We start from the raw sequence: 17,787 nt of genomic DNA on the forward strand, positions 1-17,787 counted from the left end.
ATATCTTAAGCGCCGAAGAAGAAGCTGCGGCGACTCAGAATAGAATCTTCCGATACTGGGGGCCAAGTGGAATTCTTCGTGCTTCTCAACGACACGTATCACCGTCGAAGTCCGGCAAAACATGGAAGACTCTTTCTCACGAGCGGGTCCAGAAAGTGCAGCCGGGCTCGGTGGTGCGATTGGAGATCCAGCTGTGACCGACAGGTATCATCTTTGAAGCTGGAGAAAAGTTGGTTTTGAGGATTAGTGGCGAGAAGTTGAGGATACCGGCTCTTCTATCCTTGCAGAAGAGTCCGACTTAGAATAAAGCCCGCCATGTTCTGCATATTGGTGGAGGGTTTCAGAATTATTTGCAATTCTTTACGATAAAATGTCTAGGTACACGCGAGACGGAAGATTTCTGGCCAGGTAAAGGTTTATATCTGAAGGGTGTACATCTGCATCGTGCAGAAACAGGTGGTTGATGAGCTGATCAACGAGAGCGCAGACTTGTGTGCGAACAGATTGCAGTAAGGAGAGAGAATGCATCGGGCCCTTCCAGCTGGTAAGATTTTTCGTATAATGCAGCACAATGAAGGCACTTGAAAAAAAGAACAAGGCTGGAATGACAAACCTCGGGAGGGCTGCCGAGCAAATATCGATGCACCGCTACAAACATTACTTCACCTATATACAGATCGGGCATGTTTCGTAAAAGGTAATTGCGACTCCAACTCTCATTTTCCTCGTCGCTTGCTTTGAGACGAGGGCTGGCGACGCGTCAGGCGCACCTCCGTCGATAGCGTGGCTGAGCTCCACCATCGTGATCCAGCTTTATCATTCTCACCCTATCGTTGGCTTAGTTCGAGCCCCTTGAGCGACATCGAGCAAGGCGTCCCACCGAACTTGTTCACAGCATATAAGTTCGCCGTCCCGCACCTGCTTTAGATGTTCGACCCGGTCAGTACCACACAGCTTCAGCCTCACCGTCTATACCTCAACTCACCACCCAGATCACGGCCCCCTGGCGACTACGACCACTAAACCTCCAAACAGACTCAACATCACCGGCAATGGCATACCTAGCGCAAGTTCCCTCGCCCGTCGGCGTGTTCCCGCAATTCTTTGCCCGCGGCTCTGAAACTCTGGTCCTCAAGGAGAAGGTTCTCTCACTTACCGGCGACGACTTTCACATCAAGCTTGCCAATGGCACACCGATTATTCGTGTAGAGGGCAAAGTAATGTCCCTCTCCGGCCGCAAGAAGGTGTTTGACGAGCAGGGCAACCATTTGTTTGATATTGTGAAGGAGCATTTTCATATTCACCCGACGTTCCGCGTGGAAGATGCGCAGGAGAAGAAGATCATGGAGGTCAAGAGCTCGTTCACGTGTAAGTCAACCCAATCTCTCGAAGAAGATGCAAGGACAAACACGATACCTAGCATATGTTGGCAGAGATACTAACAACGGATCGCAGTGAGGGGCAGCAAAGCCACAGCAACAATCACTTCCCAGTCCGGCAAGCAAGAAGTCCTCACAATGCGTGGCCACTGGTTCGACACCACAGCCGACATCACGAACGAAGCTCAGGGCAGTAAGTTTCCATTTCCCCCAACCTCTCTTCCCTTCTTTATCATCGTTTCAATATCATCAACAAACCTCCGTCCTTCACTCCAAATTCTGCAACATGGTTGCTCACTTACATTCGCAGATGCTGTCGTAGCAAGAATCGACCGCAAGTTCCTCTCCGGCAAAGACCTTTTCTTCGGCCAACAAACCTACGCCGTGACCGTCGCGCCAGGCGTCGATATGGCACTGATAGCAGCCATGTGTATCTGCCTGGACGAGAACAACGAGAAAAACTAGGGCTCGTAGAATGTCAAGTTCCTCATCTCTCAATCTCTCGCTGGAATGAAGGCTGTGGGGAAGAAAGCTGATGAGCGGAGGAGTGGGGAGGGCAAGGCTCGAAGGGAGAGAACAAGGGCGGAGGGCGGAGAAGTTCGGGATTGGGATCGAGAGAGAGAGAGAGCAGGAGTCGATCTGTTTCGCACAGGAAGGTCGATGATATCGACGCTGTGAGACACGAGACAAGAGAGGAGCGAAGGAAGCGAAAGAAGAAGCCACCTCATGTTTGTGGATGGCTGAACAAGGAAAATTTGACATGGGCCGAGAGGAAATCGAGCAGTATAGGAGACGGGAAGGAGACCAAGTCATGGCCGTGAACAAAGTTGAGAAGAAGGTGGGGTAAATGGCTGGTGAAGCGCGGACTCGAGCCGGCGTTGGTTGTTGCGATTTTGATATCCGCTTTGGACCTTGACTTGATTCTTCTCGCTCAAATCCCAGTTATCCATCTTCGGTGCCGCCTCCATGTCCAAATGTATGCGTTGAGCAGCACTGTGTGCTCAAATCCTCACCAACATGCGCAGAGACAGACGAACAACTCACTTCTACATCAACGTGTTCGGTGCAGCTACATGTTCGCCAGCATATGGAAAGATCCATGCTTGGAGAGATGCTTGGCGGACCGCATCGGTGGGTTGAAGCCATGGCTTGAAGTTGGTATTTGGGTCGAAAGAGTACCGTATGCAGACCCCACCCAAAACCAAAAGCAGACCAGACCAGCCCGTTCCGAATGTGCAAAGAGAGAGAGGGCGATCATGAGCTCAGGATGGGCGGCATCTCTGACACTAGTCCAACTGGCTACCACCTTTCTCTTAGACTCCTGAGCAAACCTTCCAGCGCCGCCTGATCCTCCTGCAAACAATCAGGGTAATTCGCCTTCTTCCTAACCTCCTCATCCATTTCCTTCTCTACCCAGTCCGTGCCATCAAATCCGCCCTTCCCTCTGTGCCACCTCTGACGGTATTCAGAATCACCATCTAACCACTCTGCCGGTCCAGCCCCGAAGTCAAAGACAGCGTAGCGCGCGGAGTCTATGCGCGGAGAGAGTTTATAGCGGTCCTCGAACGCTTCATCATCCCTGAAATCTCGGCGGTCGAAGACGAGGCCACCGAGCGGACCGGGTCCCATTGAGAAATACTTCAGCTTGGGCAACTTGCTCTTGAACGCTAGAAGGACGGTGTGCCATCGCAGACCAGAGAAGAAGTTGTTCGTCGGCGGCTTGCCGCGCGCCGTACCTGCTCGAGGCCGTCGCCATTGATTGTCGGACTGTCGAGGAGTCATTCGTAGGGCGTGCAAAATCGGACAATTGGTTAGGAACAGTTCCTGGAGTGTATCGCTATGGGACACGATGAAGTCGATTTGCCAGTCGAACGCGATGGTCCATTTGCCAAGAGCCAGGGATCTGAGACGTGGGAAGTGCAGGTCGCCAGGCTGCCATGGCGGGTATACGCCCCAGTATGTGTTGGAGTGCAACGTCAAGTGGGTGAGTTGTGTCTGCAGCGGGGTCAGCCATGTGGTGTTGAGATGTATATTGAAGAGGGAGTGGCGGTATCGTATCTCGATGTCGTTATCTGGAGAAGCATCGTCACTCCATGTAGTGAGTAAGAGGTGCAGCTTCGTAACTTTGGCCCTGCCCGGCGTGAAGTCTGGGCGCTGGATGAGGCAAGAGTCGTGAAGATGCTTGATGGTCAAGGCTTCGATGTCGGCGCCCGCAAGAAAAGTTGTGAAGGCCAGTCCGAGAGATGCACAACGCCTGTTGGCGCATGCGTACGCGCAATCGACTGTAATTTTCTTGAGGTTCGGCCAGGAGACACAGCTCCATCTCGCAACAGCTCCAGCCCACCACTCTGGTGGCGGAAATACATCACACTCCTCATGTGCGCATTGCCCAGCACAGTGGGTGTCCAGGAGAAGCTGTCACTGTCAGCTTGTTCAGATACGATACAGGACCTACCGGGTATCAGTGAGTAGAGCTCACACTTCCATACTTACTCTACAGATATAACGTCGGGATTCATCATTATTCATGAGGGCACTGAATCTCTCTGCGCTTTCTTCTGTGACCTGAAGCGTAGCTACCTCGAACAATGCCTCAGTCGTGACGTCCCTGATAGCTTGGGAGGACAGTCGCATTGACCGCAAAGCGGTGATGTCAAGGTAGTTGACGCATTGGCGCTGAATCTCGACGGGAAGCGATGAAAACGTGGTCGCCATTGCTGGGTGTTGTTTGTGAAGAGGAGAGGTGCAGGTTTCGCGGGGGGTGCGGAGTCAAGCAGAAGGAGTGGGTGCGGAGTCGAGCAGAAGGAGTGGGTGCCTGGCATCAGCGTGGTAGCCCTTAGCTGTCGTGACTATCTGAAATTCACCGGTCATCAAGATGTTCGCAATGGTGTCTGTGAAGGAGGTTTTGTTGGTGAGGCTTGCGGATCTGATTCTGATGTCGAAGTCTGTCTAATTTTTGCCTTCGCCCCCCTCGCCGTTCTTTTCTAGATAGTCCTTGATGCTGAACATGCCGGTGCCCCTTTCGAGAGGCTTCGCCTGCTCAGGGCTGTGCTTCCAGCCGATCATGTAGATCAAACGGAACGTCGCGGGCAGAGTGCCATCTTCGTTGCCGTGCAGCTCTCTGTAGATGGCGTCTGCGGCAAGCAGAACGTCCCTCTGAATTCCACCCTTCTCACGAGCCAGCACTGCATTGGACTCGCCCATCGCCTGCAGATCCTTCATGAGCGAGAACGTGTCCGGGTAGTCAACGATGATATCGTCGACATCGACCGTGAGGAGGTTGAAGCCTGCTTTCTGCAGCAGGCCACCAACGTCCTTGACATCTGCCAAGGGCGAGGTGTGGGTCGCAACACCACCGCGTCGATCCTGCTCTGCAAGCTGCAGAGAAGTGCGAAGCTCGTACAAGCTGTCCCCTCCCATCATGACCGAGATGAAAGGGCTGTCAGGCTTGAGGACGTTGTTCACCTGGGCCAGGACGGACGGTAGGTCGTTGATCCAGTGCAAGCTCAAGCTGCTGAAGACGGCATCGAATGTGTTCGCCTGGTAGGGGAGCAGCTCGGAGGTCGGCAAGACCTCCCTTATGATCTCGATCTCGTTGTTGAAGGGCAGGTCGGCGTCCCGGTGGAGGAGCGTTGCCGAGGAGTCTGCCGCAGTGATCTTGCCCACACGCGTTGACCGCGGCCCCTTCTCCGGCTCTTCTGGAGACGGCTGTGTGAGGGCGTGTGCGACGTTGCATGCGTTGGCGCCGAGGTCGAGGACGTGAGGAAAGTGGCGTTTGATATCCTTTGGCTCGGGTCAGCTGTGAGTCTCTGTCGCTGTCGACAGCGAACCTACGAGGACTCGCTCGCATAGCCGCGAGGCCACTTCGTCCCTCAGATAGTCGACGCTCCTGCTTGCGTCGACGTTTGCAGCGGCTCGCTCCCTCTGCTGCCACTTGTGCTGGTTGCTGAAGATCTCCATGGTGGGAGCTCCCGGTGCTTGGACGGCATAGCAGCGAATGGCGCGGAGGGGCAGCCCTCGTCGCGTCAGCGGCGGTATGAAGGCGCGAACCGACAGCGTGTTCATCCCGAAGACCGCCGACCGTGGTTGCGGGCGGTGTGGCAGGAGGGCAGGAGGGCAGGAGGGCAGGAGGGAAAGGCGAGTGAGGGCTGCGAGAGGGCTGCGAGAGGGCTACGTCCGTCAAGACGTGCGATGGGTCGGCGCTCGACACGACCGACACGACCGACACGACCGACACTTGGCCGAGACCCGAGCTTCCCGCAACAGACACCCCCGCGGCGCGCAACAGGCAGCGCAACAGGCAGCGCACCAGGCAGCGCTCCAGATGCTCTCCGAGGGTCGCATGACACAGCCACCATGGCGCAGCCCTTCCCATACACGTACTATGCATGCGACTGCTTCGACAGCAACACGGGCGCCGACGAAGAGGAGCGCACCTTCGACCCGCGCAGTCCACGCGCCGACTACGCCCTCTACCCGCTCGAGCACCTGCTGTACTGCGAAGACTGCCTCCGAATACGGTGTCCGCGCTGCACCATCGAGGAGACCCTGAACTGGTACTGCCCAAGCTGCCTGTTCGAGGTGCCGAGCTCGGTGGTGAAGAGCGATGGGAACAGATGCACGCGCAACTGCTTCAACTGCCCAGTGTGCACCTCGCCCCTGAGCGTCCACTCGGTCGAGAACCCGGAGGCGCCGTCCGCTGCAGGCGGGCCCTACATCCTGGCATGCTCGTACTGCCACTGGAGCACAGCGGAGACAGGCATCGAGTTCGAGAAGCACACGGGCATCCACAGCCAACTGTCGCGAGTCGCAAACGGCGGGACCCCGATCCCGACGCAAAAGGAGCGCGACAAGGAACGCGACAGACGGTGCAAAGAGCTGGACGACCAACGCGCCTCGCGGCACAGCGTGCGCCCGCCGCCTGAGGACTCGCCTGCTGCTGATACAGCTACCGGCGGCGAGGCCGTGCAGAGAGACGAGCGGTTCTCGAATCTAAGCGCGTTCTACAAGACACAAACAGACGCGCAGACGCCATCGAATCTCTTCGCCGCACACGACATGAGCTTCTCCTCGCCGTCAACGTACTCTCGCATCATGAACCTCTACTCCACTACCTCCAGGAACAAGAAGCGCGACAAGCCTCCTCCCATGCGAGAAGCTGCTGCAGAACTCGAAGGCTTATCGATACACGACCCCGCATCAGACGCGGCAGCCATCGAGCGGCTGAAGAAAGACGGCTGGTCTAGCACCTTGTCACCGGCTCAAAAGCTGGCGCAAATCGACCCACACGTGCAGTTTGAGGACGAGCTTCGTCCCGTCGCGACCCTACTCTGCACAAAACGCTCAAAGCGGTGCCGATCTTGCCGTCACATCTTGTCCAAGCCAGAGTCCAAGATCACTTCGACACGGTACAAGATCAAGCTCCTGGCCCTCAACCACATCCCTCGCATCAGCATCCGCGCCCTGCCCTCACCCACCGCTCAGCAGCCACTCCCTCTAGCCCCAGGCCCAACGTCCTCGCAGCCATCTCCGTTCAACTACAACAACCTCCGCCAAGGCATACCCACAAACTTCGTCATCCACCTCAGCAACCCGCTCTTCGACCCCGTCCGCGTCACCCTCGCCACACCCAGCACCACCCCCGGCAAAGTCCATTCCAAAGTCACCATCCTCTGCCCGCAGTTCGAAATCGGCGCCAACACAGACGTCTGGGACGACGCGCTCTCCTCCTCCTCCTCCTCCGCCGCACCCGTCAACAAGGGCACAGTCGTGGACTCGGACGGCGCCATCGAACCCGGCAAGCCGTACGACCGCGGCCGCAACTGGACGAGTGTCGTCATCGAGGTCGTCCCCGGTTTCCTAGAGTCTGTCTCCTCCGCCTTCAACTTTGGGCGCAGTCAGAGCATAGTCTCCTCGACGACAGACCAAGGGCCGGATGGCGAGCTGGAGGAGGACGATGATGTGGTTGAGATTCCGATATTCGTGAGGCTGGAGTTCGAGGCGGATATCAATGCTGAGGAGAGGGGGCTGGGTGATTCGAGGGGGAGCAAGGGGGAGAAGGAGACGAGAGAGGAGGCGTTTTGGACGGTTGTTGGTGCGGGACGGATCGCGAGAGTGTGATGCCGATACGGCGTTTTGTTAAGCGGACTTTGAAATGATACCCCCTTGGTTTCTATACTTTTGCGCCAGCAACCTCACTCGGCCAGAGATTGATATTCGTCTTCGCGTCGGCAACGTTGTCAATATATCCAGCCATATCAAACAACAACTTCGTCCCCCTCCGGACTATGCCATAGCAAGGCCCGCCTGCACATTCTCTCTCGACTCCAGATCCTCCCTACGGCTCCTGCTGTTCAAGTCCAGATACGGCGCCTCTCCCAGACTGCAGACACGATCACCCGCCCTCGGGTCGCTGTAGTCGTACGTCGCACAATGCCACATACTCCGGTTGTCCCAGATGGCAAGGTCGTTCGGCCGCCACTTGAAACGCACCTGTGCGTCGTGGTTCTGCGTTAGGATGTTGAAGAGGTAGCCGAGGAGGAGGTCCGACTCGTCTTTCGTCACGCCGTTGATGCGCTTGGTGAAGCCTTTGTTTACGTATACGGATTTCCATCCGGTTACCGCTGTTGGGAAATGAGTACTCGTCAATCTTGGGGGCATGCGGGGATGCGGGGATGCGGGGATGCGGGGAGGGGGGAGGGGGGAGGGGGGAGGGTTGACGAAGGGGAAGATATGACTTACGGTTCGTTCGAATCACGGGGTGAACGGCTGTCAAGGCCTCTCCAAAGTTCAACGGATTCCCTCGGATTGTCTTTCGGATCGGGTTCCCTAGCCTCTCCGCTTCTTCCAGGAAGAACTTCGCGTCGTGCGTCGCCGTTAGGCCTTCGAGCAACGTCCGGATAGCGGGCGACAAGCGATCGTAGATTTCGTATCCGGATGCCCAGAGCGTGTCACCTCCTGTGGCAGGGAGTGTGTGGATCTTCAGCATCGCATAGTCGGACGGCACAGGCTCAAATGAGATATCAGTGTGCCATCCAGCCGATGCAAAGCGGCTGACGTCGGAGAGCTGGTGGGTGAGGCCTCCGCCTTTCTTCTGCTTTTCGCTGCTAATGACGGAGATCTGGTCGCCTAGTTCGGAGCCTTCTTCGGTCAGGGGGTGGACGTGGAGTCCGGATGATCCAGGCTGGGAGCAAGTCAGGGCGAGTGTTCAAGTGCTGCCATGGACACAGCGGTTGGGATATGGGATATGGTGCTTTGCACATACGCATCCAGAAAGCTCGGTGATTCGGAGCATGAGCTCTTTCATCTCGTTTGGCGTTACATCTTGGTCGCGGAGAAAGACGACACCACGCTGCGAGACTGAAGATACAAGTCAGACCCGAGTTCAGGATACGAAGGCATTGACATACTCGTGATAGCCAGGTCCCTGATCATCTCGTCACCCCACTTCAAGAGATCCCTCACTTGGAGGCCTTCATATTCTCTGCCGATGACCGGAGTTGAGTCTTGGTGCTTGAAGCTGTCCAGTGAACCAGAGTACACCAACGGCTTCAACAATCTCGATCTCGCAGTTTCATGACCACCAATGATACTCGACTCCGCCTCATCGCAGCGAGCTCGCTTGACCGAAGACATGTTGAAACAGTTGATGGATGGGTGGCGTCTTTCGCAATCGCAGGAATGAAGCACTGCCACGGAGATATGCAAATGCTCGTGAAAGCCCAATCGAGTAATGTGTACGATGGTGCACCAAACGCAGTTAGACCAAAAAATCGAAGGAGCCGAAGGATAACGGCGACGGGCACCTGGCGGCTGGAACATCTTATGTCCATGCAAAACCGCGCATCATTCGATGTCAGCCAGACGCTTGCTGTGCTTCACCAAGCACGTCATCGGCTATCGGGCCAAAACGAGACGAAAGATCGAGCAAGTGCCGCACGTAGGGCCGACAAGGGTAAACACAAGGTTGCATTAGGCTGTGCGCTTTCCGGCCCAAAGTAAGGAGCACGCGGCAAAGCCCCGCAGGTTGGGTAAAGCCCACGTTGCAACCGCATCTGCATGGCGGAAATCACGCCTCGGCTCCACGGCGGTGCTACTGTTGTTGAACAAGTGGATGATTGCGCGCGAATCCATGACAATTGCGACATGCGCGCCTCGAACCTCAGTATCAACTATATGTAGGGCTTGAGCATCTTTGTTTTGACGACAGGTCAACTTTCAAGCGTTCGAGATCAGTTGAAGGACGAGATGGGTAACGATATTGAAGCCGTCCGGTCGCACGTCAGCGAGGATAATGGCTCACTCAAGGCTCCGACTGCGGTTGGTAGGCAGGAGCTCGCCCACATCGTCCCACCGCACGATTCTTACGAGGGAAAGCACCGCTTCGACCCCACAGTATCGTGGACTATCGAGGAGGAGCGCCGTGTGGTCTGGAAGACGGATTTGAAGCTGCTTCCATGGCTGTGTCTCATGATGTTTGGTCTCCAGGTACGATTCGATCCAAATTTATTTCGGTGTGAATGTACTGATGATTGTAGCTTGATCGTGGTAACCTTTCCAACGCGCTCGCAGACAACCTTCTCAAGGACCTCAACCTCACGACGGACGACTACAACAACGGAACTACTATCCAGCTTATTTGTTTCCTTGCGGCTGAGTTTCCCGTGCAATTCCTCACCAAGCGCTTTGGTTTCAAATGGGTCCTTCCAACCATGATGATGGGTTGGTCAACTGTGTCTTGGGCACAGGCTTGGATGCACGATCGCACATCCTTCTACCTTGGTCGCGCCTTCATCGGACTCTGTGAGGGTGGTTTCCTTCCTGGTGTTATCCTCTTCGCGACCTACTTCTACAAGTCGAAAGAGCTGGCTGTGCGTCTGGCGGTTTTTTGGTCCACGCTGAACGTCGCGCGTGTCATTTCAGCACTGCTGGCTGCTGGCATCCTCGAGATGCGCGGAATTGGCGGAAAGCCGGGTTGGTTCTGGCTCTTCTTGCTTGAAGGCCTGTTGACCGCTATCATCGCGTTCTTCTCGTTCCTATATCTGCCTGTTTCGCCTACAGATACCAAGAACGTGCTGTGGCCCAAGGGCTACTACACCGAGCGCGAGGAGGTCATCATGGTGAACCGCATCCTCCGCGACGACCCCGCCAAGGGACTCACTGCCATCAAGGAGCCCGCGACCTTCAAGGACATTTGGGAAGCCTGGAAAGACCCAGCAATGTGGGGTCTCTACTTCATCGGCTTGATCGCCTACATCCCCGCTTCCCCCGTCCAAGGCTACCTGACCCTCACTCTCAAGCGTCTCGGCTTCTCGACGTTCAACTCGAACATGCTCACCATCCCGTCCGCGTTCCTGCAAATCATCACCATGCTGGCCCTCGCGTACAGCTCCGACTACTTCAACGAGCGCACGCTGCACATCCTCTTTGGCGAATTCTGGATCATGCCGCTCCTCATCGCACTTTTGACAATCCCCGACGGCGGCCGCGAATGGGGCCGCTTCACGCTCATCACGCTCATCTCGGGGTACCCCTACTTCCACCCTCTCGTATCCTCCTGGATCTCCGAGAACACATTCGACGTGAAAAAGCGCGCCATCACCGCGGCCACCTACAACGTGATCGTTCAAATCGGATCCTTGATCAGCTCGCAGATCTACAGGAAATGGGATGGTCCGTACTACAAGACAGGTAACAGTGTGCTGGTTGCGATTTGCGCGCTGAGCTGTGTGGTTATAGTGCTGCAGAGGCAAATGTTGGTCAGGCTGAATAAGAAGAAGGAGGCCAAGTGGAGCGAGATGACGAGTGAGGAGAAGGCAGCGTACCAGGCTGATGTTGTTGCACGTGAGGCTGAGGGTAATAAGAGATTGGATTTCAGATTCGCTATCTGAGGACTTGTGAGCGCAGCGAGCAAGAGCCTTGTCTAGGCCTGAGTCTTGCCCCTGTCTCGAGTCGCCTAGCATCGCGCTGCTACAACAGGGCCGCATGAAAATGTGTGGCGAATACCCTAGATACCCACCGTAGTCAGACATCAACACTGTTGATCCATGGATCTTTATGTTCGGTCCCCTTCGACAACCTGCTATCCATTGACAAGTTTCCCATTTCCACGTGTGTCGTGTGTCGTGTGTCGTCGGAACAGCCATCGGGAACAAGCATGCGCAGCCCCACCCAAGCCCACTCCTATCCATAAAATCATACACAAAAAAAAGTGGAAACCTGGGGAATCGTCATCCTGGGTGCGATTGCACCATCGTCCCCCTGTCAAAGCCCGTTGCTCTCTTCTCTCTCTCTCTCTCTCTCTCCAGCGCTGCATCGTACCCTTTTGAGTAATCCTTCCCCTCTGCTTCGGGATTGTTCTCCGTCAGTAATCCGCTGGGCGCAGTCAAGCAACGCCTAGCGGCGTGAGGCGCCAAGGGCTTCGGCAAAGCACTACCGGGCATGAACCGGTGGACAGAAGAGGAATGGTGGACGACCTGACGGCGGGGGCCGACCGCGGTGGTGAGTCTTGGGATTGGAGGGGGGTTTTTTGGAGGGGCATTGTTGATCAACAATTTTTTTGGGGAGTGGAGAGGTCGAAAGGGTGTGCATGTTTTCGATTGCACGAGCTAGAGCTGTCTTTGAAGCTTCCATTGTCGACTTTCACACTGCACCTTCAATTGAGCACTCCCGTTCCAACACATCATCGTTTCCTGCATAGCGACATCGAGAATGGCGTGGGAAGAACCAAGAAAGACAGGCATGCAATACCGCCGCCTCGGAAACTCAGGCCTGCACGTCTCCGTGCTAGGTCTTGGAGGCTGGCTAACATTCGGCGGGCACGTCGAGAATGGTGAGAACCGCAACTGCACATCCAAACCCTCCGTCACAAATCATCATGCTGACCAGCACCAGAGCTCACATTCTCCTGCATGAAGCAAGCCTACGACAGCGGCATCAACTTCTTCGACACGGCCGAATCGTACGCAGCCGGCCAGTCCGAAGTCGTCATGGGCCAGGCCATCAAGAAATACAACTGGAACCGCAACGACATCGTCATCACAACGAAGCTGAACTGGGGCGGCGCGAACGGGGAGGTGCTGGTCAACAACCACGGTCTGAGCCGCAAGCATATCATTGAGGGCCTCCGCGCATCGCTCAAGCGCCTCGACCTGGACTATGTTGATGTTGTGTATGCGCACCGTCCCGACCGGCTCACGCCCATGGAGGAAACCGTGCGCGCATTCAATCACGTGATTGAGCAGAAGGGATGGGCGCTGTACTGGGGTACATCGGAGTGGTCTGCGGACGAGATCGCCGAGGCGTGCGGAATAGCGAAGCAGCTCGGCCTCATAGGACCTATTGTTGAGCAGCCCATGTACAACCTGATCACACGCAAGAAGGTCGAGGGCGAGTTCCAGCGCTTGTACACCCGCTTCGGCATCGGACTGACCACCTTCTCGCCGCTAAACTTCGGCCTGCTGAGCGGCAAGTACAACGACAGCCCCGACGCACCACCTGCTGGGAGTCGGTTTGCAGAGGGAAATGACAAGTTTGTGAGCAGTATGCGCGACTCGTACGGCAACAGCGATTGGACAAGGATCATTGAGAAGGCGAGGAAGCTGAAGCCCATTGCGGATAGACTGGATGTGACACAGTCGCAGCTGTCGCTGGCGTGGTGTTTGAAGAATCCGAATGTGTCGGCTGTTATCACAGGCGCGTCGAGGCCAGAGCAGGTTGTGGAGAATTGCAAGGCGTTGCAAGTCCTGGATAAGCTCACGCCTGAGGTGCTGGCGGAGATTGATGAGATCTGTGGGAAGATTGAGCTTGACCCAGCGAGACAGGATTAAATGCTGGCGGTGTGTAGAATTAGGCGCTGCTAATCATGTGTGATCGGCGATATCACTGTTATTCCTCTTCTTCTTCCTCGTAACCATCCCATCCAACGTCCTCTGACTAGCCTCCCTCTTGTGGCTCGACTTGCTCGTCTTGCTACTATTACTGGTTTTGCCAGTACTACTCTTATCGGAACCACTGGGCTCCATCTTATGCCCCTCCTTCCTCTTACTCCCCGTATTACTAATCTCGGTCTCATTCCCCGTAATCCTCTTGTTATCCGCCTCTCCCCTCCTGCTCGTCTTCGGGCCCGGCGGCTCGTGCACATCATTCTCTTCCTGCCCATCAGCATCTTCATGCTCGACCATGGCGCCTGGCGGGCCCTTGCTGCCCTCAGTTGGGCCTTCGGCATCGTTGGAGAAGAGTTTGCGCCACGTGCCGTCCAGGACTTTGGAATCGTTGCCGTACAGCCCGATGTGGTATGCGTTTCTCATGCCCTCGATGCAGATTTCTCGCTGTGTGGGGAAGTCGAACATCGGCTTGGGATAGGCCTTTTTGCCGTCGATTAAGGTCGAGCTGCCGTCGCCTTTGATGATGCATCCCCACTTTTTCTGGTCTGCGATTGGTGCTTTCCAGGGTTCGTATATGTATTTCTGCGAATACTTCTCCAATTCCGGAACGAATTTCCTCACGAAATTCCCTTCCTTGTCCCACTTCTGTGGAAAGGCGATCGGAGAGTAGCATCTGTAGAACTGCGTGTAGAAAGCTGTGCAGCTCAGCCACTGCCAGTTTCCAATGTTACACGCGGCTTCGTGGTCGATCAGCCACTCCTCGAACACCTCCGCTCCACGCTCCCAATCTACATAGCACCCTCCTCGAGTGAGGAAGCAGGCGACAGCGTGTCGTCCAAGGTGGTGAATCCAGCCTTCATACTTGAGCTGTCGCATGAGCGCGTCGATCCAGGGGAACCCCGTGCGGCCTTCGCGCCAGCGCTGGAAGTAGATTTCGGCTTGTGCGTTGTCGACGAGATATTCGCCTGTGATCAACCCCGATGATGTGTCGATCTTGGAAGGAATGTGCCAGGGAATAAACCGACAGTGTGAATTCCCGTAGGTCTGACCGAACGCGAAGCCCAGACTGGCTTGCGCGCCGAAGTACATGTCGCGGAACAGGAGCTGTCCGGTGAGACTCGTTGGCGGCTGCGATGCATGGCCTTTGTACTTATCAACGACGTCTTGACAGCGCCAGTAGAACTCCCGACAGCTAAGGGAACCAAAGTGCATATGTGGAGACAGAAGGGTGGTGGCTTGAGGTTCGAAAGCTGTTGGAGCGGTTTTTGGCTTCTCGAAGGTCGCCGTGTAGTCTTCGTTCGCAATGATCTCGTCCAGCATCTTGAGCGCTATCGTCTCACCACCTCGATGCTGTGTCGTCGCCGGCTTCAGGCCCAACTCCTCCATTGTCGGAATTGCAAAATCGCCATTGGGCCCGGCAAGCTTCGCGTAACTCTCCTCCTCGCCCTCTCTCTGAATGGCATTAATATCCGGTTTACTCTCCGGCACTTCCTGCTCGAAATCCAAACTCGTATCCCCGGGATCCGGCAGACTCGTCGGCGCAGCAATCGGCCTAGGAATCTCCCCGATCTTCTTCCCTGCTGCCTGCACCTGATTGAGACTCATAGTCGGCTTCCCATGATTTTGCTTCACCAATTCATCAGGATCATACAGTGTGCGTCCATACCTGACCACGACCTCTACACCCGCCTCAGCCGCCAACGCCATCACTTTCTGGTCCCTCTCACGACCATACGCATCCGTATCCTTTTCAAACACGAGATGCGTGATTTTCCACTGCTTAAACAGCTTCGGGAACAGCGTCTGCGGGGCCTCTCTGATCAGGAACAGTTTCGACTGGGGGTTGAGCTTGGTGATGGATTTGCTCAGGTCGGATTGGCAGTCTAGCAGGTATTGCCAGCGGTTTGGACCGACGCGGGCGCGGTAGACGTAGTGAGGGTCCCATGTCCAGATAGGGTAGAGACATTCTGGATTCAGATCCAGCGCGGCTTTCAGTGCGGGAGAGTCGTGGAGGCGCAAGTCGGTGCGGAACCAGTAGATTACTCGTGGGTTTGGCATGGCGAGCGTAGCGAAAGAGTGACAGGCGCAGTGAAGTGTTGATGATCCGTTAGATACGGCGCCCAACAGAGAAGGCTCTACAATGTTAAAATGATATGCAACAGCGACTAAGTGCTATAGCTGAGCGAAAGGCACAAGGAGATAACGGCGCAATTGCAGTTGCGACAGAAGTCGCGAGCGCCAACAAAGGAACTGTTCCTGACCCGAGTGGCTGGTCGACATGCTGTCATAGATCGTCGCTAATCTGGCGCTAAAGACGTACCAACCGCAGCCGATGCGCTAATTGTGTGGTTGGTGAATGCGACATGCACTTCACAATTGGTTGTGAGAGGAGTGCAGAGAGACATCAAATGAGTGCAGCCGTAAGTCGTTGGATGTCAGTTTGGGGCATAGTCAGGACGAAGGAATGGTGGAAAGTTACAAGGTTACTTCCTGGTCTATTTTGCGCTACTTACATAAGCCAATACCCAAAATTGCGCCTGCTCGGAGACGACCTTTCTTCCTTCATCTCGACATCATATTGCGCGAGCACGTCGAAGGAGACTGTGCGCAACATCCAGCTAGCTCTGTTGTGCAGGCGGTGCTATGGCAAGACGGAGTCATGGACACCAGACACGGCGAATTGAAGATTCTGTTCGTGTGACCATAACCAACGACACTTAGGCAAACGTACGCACAAGGTTGAATCTCCTGTACCAGGTGACAATGGGAACAAGAGGGACCTGCATAGGAATCTCGCCCTTAGAGTGTCTGGCATCAGCCTGAAGTAAGCATAATGGACACCTACCCAAGCACAATTAGCCTCTCGTCTGTACTCTCTTCATCCCACTTAGGCATGCTGATTGTCCCTTGCCCCAGTTTATACGCAGTACCCTTCCGTATTTCGATCATCAGGATGCCGTACTTCACATCATTCATGATCGCCCATTGTTCGTCAGGTTGTTCCCCTGGATGTCGGGGTGCGAAGCGAAGCTGATGCTCAGGGTGTCGCTTACACAGCACTATGAACTCCGCTATTGCTGGTGGCGGTTGGGAGTTGGAGTTGAGCGTGGCTTTGCCGATCCGTTCGCCCCAGCGATTGTACACGCCGTATGGGTAGATGTCAAGGCTGAGATTGGTCTCGTGGGCCAGATTGTTACGCACACTGAAGCATGCGTTCAGAGTTTTGAACACGAGGAATCCACTCTCAGCTATCATGCTCTTAGGATCTCGTGCTCCAGGCAGAGGCTTCGACCGAGTAAGGAACAGCTGCAATTTGAGCATGCCGATCATGTGAGTGCACAATTCTTGGAGTGTCTCAATCATGAGCACCGAAGTTTCCTCCCCTGGATAGAGACTTTCGAGGGACAGGCAGTGTTCTGTCGCCAATGCTCCGTAAAGCTCTACAAATGCTGCCAGTGCTCGCGCTAGAGCTACTTGAGCCTTTTCTGTCGGTCTCCGCTCGGTAACCTCTTCGATAGTGGAGATTGCGGCCCAGTTCAACAGCTTGTTATAGTTGATTTCATCCTTCTAGAAACTCTTGTGTAGATTTCTTTGACTGCGACCTCCGTACTCCTCCAAAGATAATCGAAGCCTGAATTACCTCTCTAGACGATCCAGATCATCCGGTGTGCCGTTAGGTATACCATTCCGGTTAGAGTCTAGGATCTCTTGGGTGAAGTCCATCAGCGTTCCGGAATCGAGAAAGTGCAGATTGTCGTCCTGTCCCCATGAAGAAAAGGTTTTGTTGCAGGCGTGCTATGTTGACGGTTGTGAACCGTCCCAACTCGAATTCAATCTGGCCGATCCAACCACACCAAGATCAGGTCGGAAATACCTTGTACTCGGTAGTAGTGCCGAAGCACCGTTGCAATGGCCTCTCTGGCCGCCACATCAAGTGAAGGCGCATGCCGGTTTCAGACAGACCTGCAAGGACGCCGGGACCTACTGTACGGCCGAAGTCTGGCATTGTGCTCCACAACTTTCAAAACATCTGATCGGTATGTCATCTCTCTTCTTGAGTAATTCTCGACGAAGTATAGCCAGTCAGTCCCATGTTCACCTCCCAATGCCTTACCAGCTATTGCGTGACGCATAATCCAATCGGCGGAACGATCGATGAGGCTCAAATGACCGATTACTTTATCGATCAGAGACTCTGTAGGAATACGATCCAGCTCGAGGACAAGCGATTCGAGTTTTTTGCCGCAGCCGCATACGAAAAACACTTCTTGCGCACTGAACACCAAAGCGCGTGAGGAGAATTGCCACTCTTGATAGGTCCAGCCTTGTGTCATCCATTTGGACCGATCAAGGACCGACGGTAGTGGAGGTGGTACCAGGTTCAAGCCCCTGATTGATGTCTTCGTTTGCCATCTATCTTACGGAATCCAGACTCGACTCCAGGGAGATGACCAGTCGCGCTGTCGCTCGTAGCTGCGATTATTGTGACGATAGCACTTCGATATATGTCGATCTTCCGTCTG

General features: G+C 55.1%; 9 protein-coding genes across 9 annotated transcripts; 4 read left to right on the forward strand and 5 right to left on the reverse strand.

The window, feature by feature from the left end:
* Nucleotides 1-961: 961 nt before the first annotated feature.
* BU25DRAFT_439646 (uncharacterized protein) lies at nucleotides 962-1,844 on the forward strand (the record flags this gene model as incomplete). Its single annotated transcript, XM_033709116.1, has 3 exons — nucleotides 962-1,368; nucleotides 1,456-1,572; nucleotides 1,690-1,844. Exons 1-3 carry the CDS (start codon nucleotides 1,053-1,055, stop codon nucleotides 1,842-1,844), a joined length of 588 nt encoding a protein of 195 aa, XP_033562377.1. The 5' UTR covers nucleotides 962-1,052.
* An 834-nt stretch (nucleotides 1,845-2,678) lies between these two features.
* Nucleotides 2,679-4,094, reverse strand: BU25DRAFT_458036 (uncharacterized protein; the record flags this gene model as incomplete). The annotated part of the gene is made up of 2 exons (XM_033710168.1): nucleotides 2,679-3,794; nucleotides 3,873-4,094. 2 exons carry the CDS (start codon nucleotides 4,092-4,094, stop codon nucleotides 2,679-2,681), a joined length of 1,338 nt encoding a protein of 445 aa, XP_033562378.1.
* Nucleotides 4,095-4,328: 234 nt separating this feature from the next.
* BU25DRAFT_339776 (S-adenosyl-L-methionine-dependent methyltransferase) lies at nucleotides 4,329-5,444 on the reverse strand (the record flags this gene model as incomplete). Its single annotated transcript, XM_033702787.1, has 2 exons — nucleotides 4,329-5,162; nucleotides 5,214-5,444. 2 exons carry the CDS (start codon nucleotides 5,442-5,444, stop codon nucleotides 4,329-4,331), a joined length of 1,065 nt encoding a protein of 354 aa, XP_033562379.1.
* Nucleotides 5,445-5,735: 291 nt separating this feature from the next.
* On the forward strand, nucleotides 5,736-7,499 carry BU25DRAFT_430999 (dynactin-like protein Arp1 p62 subunit RO2; the record flags this gene model as incomplete). Its single annotated transcript, XM_033708634.1, has 2 exons — nucleotides 5,736-7,243; nucleotides 7,277-7,499. The coding sequence occupies 2 exons, from the start codon at nucleotides 5,736-5,738 to the stop codon at nucleotides 7,497-7,499; spliced, it is 1,731 nt and encodes a 576-aa protein (XP_033562380.1).
* A 165-nt stretch (nucleotides 7,500-7,664) lies between these two features.
* BU25DRAFT_431000 (taurine catabolism dioxygenase) lies at nucleotides 7,665-9,014 on the reverse strand (the record flags this gene model as incomplete). The annotated part of the gene is made up of 4 exons (XM_033708635.1): nucleotides 7,665-8,002; nucleotides 8,121-8,562; nucleotides 8,644-8,738; nucleotides 8,789-9,014. 4 exons carry the CDS (start codon nucleotides 9,012-9,014, stop codon nucleotides 7,665-7,667), a joined length of 1,101 nt encoding a protein of 366 aa, XP_033562381.1.
* A 612-nt stretch (nucleotides 9,015-9,626) lies between these two features.
* BU25DRAFT_431001 (MFS general substrate transporter) lies at nucleotides 9,627-11,269 on the forward strand (the record flags this gene model as incomplete). Its single annotated transcript, XM_033708636.1, has 2 exons — nucleotides 9,627-9,806; nucleotides 9,917-11,269. 2 exons carry the CDS (start codon nucleotides 9,627-9,629, stop codon nucleotides 11,267-11,269), a joined length of 1,533 nt encoding a protein of 510 aa, XP_033562382.1.
* Nucleotides 11,270-11,892: 623 nt separating this feature from the next.
* BU25DRAFT_41483 (voltage-gated potassium channel subunit beta-3) lies at nucleotides 11,893-13,224 on the forward strand. Its single transcript, XM_033707392.1, has 2 exons — nucleotides 11,893-12,210; nucleotides 12,273-13,224. The coding sequence occupies exons 1-2, from the start codon at nucleotides 12,090-12,092 to the stop codon at nucleotides 13,205-13,207; spliced, it is 1,056 nt and encodes a 351-aa protein (XP_033562383.1). The 5' UTR covers nucleotides 11,893-12,089; the 3' UTR covers nucleotides 13,208-13,224.
* A 16-nt stretch (nucleotides 13,225-13,240) lies between these two features.
* On the reverse strand, nucleotides 13,241-15,343 carry BU25DRAFT_391772 (Cryptochrome/photolyase FAD-binding domain-containing protein; the record flags this gene model as incomplete). Its single annotated transcript, XM_033704627.1, has 3 exons — nucleotides 13,438-15,343; nucleotides 13,375-13,378; nucleotides 13,241-13,331 (listed from the first exon to the last, which is right to left on the reverse strand). Exons 1-3 carry the CDS (start codon nucleotides 15,320-15,322, stop codon nucleotides 13,241-13,243), a joined length of 1,980 nt encoding a protein of 659 aa, XP_033562384.1. The 5' UTR covers nucleotides 15,323-15,343.
* Nucleotides 15,344-16,105: 762 nt separating this feature from the next.
* Nucleotides 16,106-16,594, reverse strand: BU25DRAFT_458043 (uncharacterized protein; the record flags this gene model as incomplete). Its single annotated transcript, XM_033710169.1, has 1 exon — nucleotides 16,106-16,594. The coding sequence occupies one exon, from the start codon at nucleotides 16,592-16,594 to the stop codon at nucleotides 16,106-16,108; it is 489 nt and encodes a 162-aa protein (XP_033562385.1).
* Between the last annotated feature and the right edge of the window lie 1,193 nt (nucleotides 16,595-17,787).

The sequence above is a fragment of the Macroventuria anomochaeta genome, assembly GCF_010093625.1.
Source record: "Macroventuria anomochaeta strain CBS 525.71 unplaced genomic scaffold BU25scaffold_14, whole genome shotgun sequence".
In the NCBI taxonomy this organism is placed as follows: domain Eukaryota; kingdom Fungi; phylum Ascomycota; class Dothideomycetes; order Pleosporales; family Didymellaceae; genus Macroventuria; species Macroventuria anomochaeta.